The following is a 6,169-nucleotide window of genomic DNA, read 5'->3' as shown; positions in this document are numbered from 1 at the left end:
AAGTGACGATATGTTCTACCCTGACACAAAGAGAAAAAAACAACAAAGGACACAACAATGTTGTAGTTCCTCACATTGCTGGAAGATGATTTACAATACAATACATTTCCCTGTGCATATCAAGGTCAGTAACTCTCTAACACAAAAGGTTTTCAACCCTGAGGACCAAACACCCAGACAAACTCTTTTGCAGTTCAGACCTTCAAAACACACAACTGCTTCACAACAAGTGCATGGCACAACACAGCAGAGGCCCCTCCTCAGAAGGACTCAGCAGTCTGCAAATCATATTTACACACAGAAAGTAAATTCAGTCAAATGAACAGAAAACAAATCCACACAAGAAGAATTTAAGATGCAACTATTTTGAATATCCTTAATATCTTATATTTAATTTCTTTTGTCCTGAAGCAGTACACAAAAGGATTAACAAGAGATGGGCCGAGAATGGCCCCAATCATCAAGCCATGGCGTTGGTCAAGAGTTAATACAACACCCAACCTGGTCAGGACAACGCGGATAAATAATGGGCAGTAATAACATGCCACCACAATCAAATGACTCAAACAAGTGCTGCCTATTTTCTTTTTATCACTGTTGGAAGATAATTTCACAAAAACTATAATCCCCAAGTATGACAGGCAAATAAAGGAGAAAGTGAAAAATAAAAGAAAAAATGTTATGATTGAAACCATACCAAAATAGTAACGAGGATTGACACAAGTCGTTCTCATTATAGCAGCGTAGTCACAGAAAGTGTACTTCAGCGTTGAGGAGCAGTGGGGGAGAGGGACCAGACTTGCAGGCAAAATAGCCACAAAGCAACAGGCAAGAATCCACAGTAAACATGCAAGAACAAGAGTACGCACATTTGTTAAATAACTGTGGTACTGAAAAGGATAACTAATAGCAACCAATCGATCAAATGCCATAACTGCTAATGCAAACATCTCCATCACCCCTCCTAAGTGGAAAGCAAACATTTGAATAAAGCAAGGCACATAGGATATAGTATTAACACCAGCAACAAGAATCCCAATCATTGTTGGACTGGCACTGGAGGTGTACAGTATATCAACAATAGCAAGGTTGCAAATCAGAACATACATTGGTTTGTGTAATCTCTTGTCACAAATGATGAAGATGATATTTACCATGTTTGCTAGAAGAGCTAGACAATAGATTATCAATATAACCAGACCAACCACCATTGGCGTTTCGGTTTTGTCAAAACCACCTATTACAAATTCTGTTACTATGATTGAATCATTATATAAAGGCATATTTAACAAAATTAGTTCAACTGTTGACAGAGATAAAAATCAGTCTGTCAAAGTCACCCATAAACTTATAAAGATTATCTATCTGTAAGAGATTCACTCAATCAGCTGCACACTTTTAAAGCTCTCCACAAAAGTAACTTCTTATTGGATGGGACCTTTGCCCAGTTGTATTTGATGTTATTTTAGATTTGAATGAGGTCCCGGATGAATATGGACACACTGTTTCCCTAGGGTCTGGAACACAATTCAGGGCTCTACACTAACATGTTAGTTTACTTTAGGAGCACAGTGAAAGATGTCTAAGTAATGAAAATACATCTGATAGAGGACATAGATCCTCTACATCAGACTCAAAATAATTACAATATACAGAAAATAAACACAAATATACCATTAGAAACTTCAATAACCCATACATAATATCACTTAAGTACATACTGTATATCAGAATACTCCGACAAATAATCTCCCACATTACCTCAAAGAACAACAACATCAACAAAAAAAAACAACAAACAAAAAAAACAAACAAGGTCTACAATTTCATAACTTTGCTTTATAATTTTATAAAAAATCCTTAATTGACCAGAAATTAACAAGTCTATTTTTAGTTTGAGTTCACTGACGGAGCCTGCAATACATCCTCAGGAAGCTCATTCCATACTTTTACAGCCCTAAGTGCAAAAAAATGTTTTCTTTTGTCACAATGACACCTTTTTGGAAATTCCGACTTCCGAGGTAAATGTGTTTCATTGCACAACCTCGGAAAACATGGCCGGCCACAGCAAGCTGATGTTTGTTAGGATGTCTTTTGAATAGCCTATTTAAAAATTATTCTGGCGAAGTACAGCAATACTTACCTTTCTGGAACTTTTGCACATTTCTTTGTCTAAGTTAAAATGCTATTAATAATCTGATGATACATTAAAATGTAAGAGAAACCCAACAGGGTTAAAAACTCATCATTTTTTCATTCTCATATAATTCTGAGAAAAGTCTGACCAATAATATTATTCGGTCCGATTAATAAGATTTGACGAGCGACCGAACCTACTTAATATGTAATCACTTTGTGCACCCCTCTCCTCCTCTCCCCCCTCCTGACCAGGAAGAACGCTTATTGACAGAGCAGTAGGACATGAGCAGAGGAGACTAGAGTCACAACACACTAGAAAGAAGGTTTTTGGAAATAAATAGTTTTTTAAAAGACCAATAACTGCAGCCGCAGCTGGTCGTGGCGTTTCATGTCTGATATTGTAACGTTATAGTGAGCAGCCCCGAGTGATACGTAAACACAGGAAGTCACATGTGTCTATAAAGCATCCAGTGCTAACGGCTAGGCTACTGTTAGCTCTGTGAGTTCTCAGCGGTCTGGACCCGATTGAACTCCGGACCGGCGCGGCTCGACTCGGCTCGGTCTGGATTTATTTTTGCCCTGAACCAGCGCATCAGGTGGCGCTGGTCCGGCCCCAGCCCGGCTCGTTGAGAACTGTAATCTGTAACAATCACTTACCCTGCGTCTCCAGTAGCAGTAGGCTAACAACAGTTTATTATAAAACTCATCAGTCATCATCACTGAGTCCGTTTATACGGTTTACAACTCCGGTGTTGTGTTTGTGTTGTTCCTGTTTCACTCGCGTTCCTGTTCTGTTTACCGTTGACATGCCAACACATGCAGCAGGGAGGGAGGGGGCTCGTGGAGATGCGGCAGGAGGGAGAGGTGGGTGGGACTTGTGAGGGAGGTGGAGCTGTTAATTTTCAAATGTTTGTGCTGTGCTGAGTGAAATTCCAGATTGGTAAGTATTGCTTTAAAGCTATGGTCTACGTTTTGAAAGAGGATGAGAAAAATTTGAAAAAAGCACCTCTCACACACCCCCGCCCCTCCCCTCTGAGCTCGTATGGCCCGTCCCTCGGGACCTCCTCGCGACACGCCCCCCCCCCCCCCTCACAGAGCAGAGCGGAGCAAGCAACAAGCCTGCTGCCTGCTGAAACCAAACGCGGCTTTGAATGCGGAGTAAAATGTCATATTCACAGTCATAACTTCCACAATAAAACCAAAAATTACCTGTTCAACATAAACTCAGCACCGCTGCTGCAGCCTGAGTCTCCCTGTAGCATGAGGCTGTGCTAACGGCTGCTAATGGCGGCGCTGCTCGTACCAGCGGTCGCCCGCCGCGGTCCCGTTGCCGGGGACGGCGTCGACGGTACTGGCACACCGCCTCATCACCGGCAGCTGGTGCACAGCGGCGGCATCGGGGCTGGCGCCGCCGCTATTAGTGGGCTAGCGCCGAGCACAGCCTCATGCTACAGGGAGACTCCTCGCGCTGGGTGACCGGCCACAGGGTGCTGTCTCTGGGGGAGAGGAGCAGGAAGACCGGGGCCTGGAGCTCCGCGGCGCCGCGGTGCAGAGAGACCGGTCAGGCTGCGGCTGGAAGCAGCTGTGTGTCGGGGAGAGGAGGAAGACCAGTAGGTCAGCAGGGCCGCGGTGTGCAGGGTGCAGAGCACCCGGGTCAGCTGCAGCTGGAAGCAGCTGTGTGTCGGGGAGAGGATCAGGGAGACTCGGCGCGGCACCGGTACTAGTAATAACGGCAGCAAAACATTCTGTGCTTCTGTACTGTGCTTCTCTGAATCCTAGTGGGGCAGACCGACCGGAGGTGGGGGGCAAAAGGGGCTAAATTGGTGGGTTCATGTGTCTGTGGCTGAGCAGCTCAGAGCAGTTACAACTACTTGTAGTATCTAAGCGGAGGGGGTGGGAACGAGGCGGGTCGAGGAGGAGCAGGCGAGACCTTTTACAGTCTATGGGCGAGACGAGGGGATTGGACGGAGGGTACGAGCCAGTGGGAGCCGGGCGGGGCGCGCGGCGCCCATTGGTCAATTTCTATGCAGGCCCACGGCTGATAGACTGAATGGATTTTTTTGATTCTTTTTGTTATTTATATTGTGTATATCGGACCACAGGACCATAATCGCTGTATAAACGATGTTAATAATAATTACCAATGCTCCAAATCGTAGACCATAGCTTTAAGGGAGAGAGAGAAAGTACTTACTTGTATGCTGTAAGTATGACTTTTGCAACCCGCGCAGGTGTCACCTCCCCCTCGGTTGTGTGTGTATATATATGTGTAAACCTGTCACACACAACAATAAAAACAGATTAATAAAAAAAACAATGTTTTTTCCTCTCAAGTGGCTCAGATCGGATCTGTAACATGAACATGTAAACAGGACAAATCCACATGGAATTGGATATTGTCAGATCAGATTCAGGCCCCCGTTATGTGGAAATAAATCAGATACAAATCGGATATCTGCCAATGCGTCTGCAGTCTAACAGATTGGATCTTTCCTGGCAATGCGTGTCATACGCCATCAATGATAATATTAATTCATGTGCCCACATATTGCGCTGAACCTCTGTAGCCCGTGATTTAGATGTCCATTCCGAAGGACCGCCATTCTGACAGTGCGTCATTCCGAAAATCCCCTAAGGGCCGTCATTCCGAATGTGTTTTATTTTGAAAATTGACCGGATTCTCTCGTGTTTCTGTGTTTGACTTCCTGCCTGACACGATCGCCCGTGGCACATAGACCAGCCCCCCCCCCCCTTCGAAATTTCACTGATGCAGCCGCGGCGCTCCTGCTGAAAAAGAAATGTCCTTGCTCTGTACTTTGGTTGGGTTTAGGCAATGTGGAAAGGAGTTGGTTAAGTTTAGTGAAAAGATCAGGTAGAGGCCAAAAAAAAAAAAAAGCTAAAATGCAGCTCCTCTGGGAGTCGAACGCTTATCTCCCGCACTGGAGAGATACTCTGACCGCTGTACTACCATAGCTTTTGCTGCATTAGGTGCCAGGTGCCTTAATCCTGTCGATGGCGGACATTTTTTCAGGTTCGGAATGGCACTCCTTTTCAAAAAATAGTCAAGGGCCGGCATTCTGAAACATGAAAGTAAACGTTCGGAATGGCAGCCCTTCGGAATGGCAACCTGGACCCGATATGGGTCGCTTCTGATAGAACATGTAAAAAGACAGTCAAAAAAAATCAGATATAGGCAACAAATCAGAATTGGGCATCAAGGCCTGCAGTGTAAAGACAGTTGGCTCACAGGTATGCTTTGCTGCTGTCAAAACCATCCATCAGTAAGTCGATCTTAAAGACAGGTATAGAATGGGAAATACTCATGCATATGGATGAGCACACTTTTCGCCGGCATCTTCGGGTGACCTGGGCGCAATTGGATTTTCTGCTGCAGAAGCTCAACCAACACATCCAGAAGGTTCATGTTGGAGGCCAACCAGAGGTTCCCCTTCACCAGAAGCTTGCCGTGTTTCTTTGGTATATAGGCAACCAAAACTCTTTTTGAGAGCTATCAGATAAATGGGCTCTTTGCACAGCTCCACTACTTCCTGAACTTAATGCTGCTCCTTTGTTTCCTGTCTTACATTATTGAACAAACTGATTAATCTAGGTGTGTCTGGCCATTGTGACTACTCAGACACACCTGGATTAATCAGTTTGTCCAATGATGATGAATGATCCTTAGCTGCAGCTCTAAACGCATGAATGAATGTATCACATCTACAGTGAAACATTTCTTTCAAAATTTCACTCACCAAGTGTAAAAATTTCTATTTTGATGGTTGCACTTTTTTGTCCCTACTACGCTCACACAAATTCTTTAATTAACAGAGTTGGAGTGCAAATACCACTACAAAGTAATCCTACACGTTTAGTAACACAAATGCTAAATTAAACGACACACAACCAAAATTGGGGAGAAAGTGTTTATTTACCTCTCACGGTGTGCGGCGCCATTTTGCTTTAATGTTTTTGCACGTATATCCGACCTACTCGGGCTGCTTGGATCCTACCCAAATTCCAGAGTCGG

At 44.2% G+C, this 6,169-nt stretch overlaps 1 protein-coding gene across 1 annotated transcript; it reads right to left on the bottom strand.

The window, feature by feature from the left end:
• Nucleotides 1-350: 350 nt before the first annotated feature.
• Nucleotides 351-1,283, bottom strand: LOC146960814 (olfactory receptor 13G1-like). Its single transcript, XM_085772036.1, has one exon. It carries the CDS (start codon nt 1,281-1,283, stop codon nt 351-353), a length of 933 nt encoding a protein of 310 aa, XP_085628162.1.
• Between the last annotated feature and the right edge of the window lie 4,886 nt (nt 1,284-6,169).

This window comes from Trachurus japonicus, unplaced genomic scaffold (genome assembly GCF_045865225.1).
Source record: "Trachurus japonicus isolate A0001 unplaced genomic scaffold, Traja_1.0 AP029965.1".
NCBI lineage: Eukaryota > Metazoa > Chordata > Actinopteri > Carangiformes > Carangidae > Trachurus > Trachurus japonicus.
The sequence above is the reverse complement of the archived record's forward strand: the minus strand, read 5'-3'. Positions and strand labels throughout refer to the sequence as shown.

Bases quoted from the DNA above. Each gene is read 5' to 3' on its own strand.
- LOC146960814 (XM_085772036.1), bottom strand. From the start codon at position 1,283: ATGCCTTTATATAATGATTCAATCATAGTAACAGAATTTGTAATAGGT.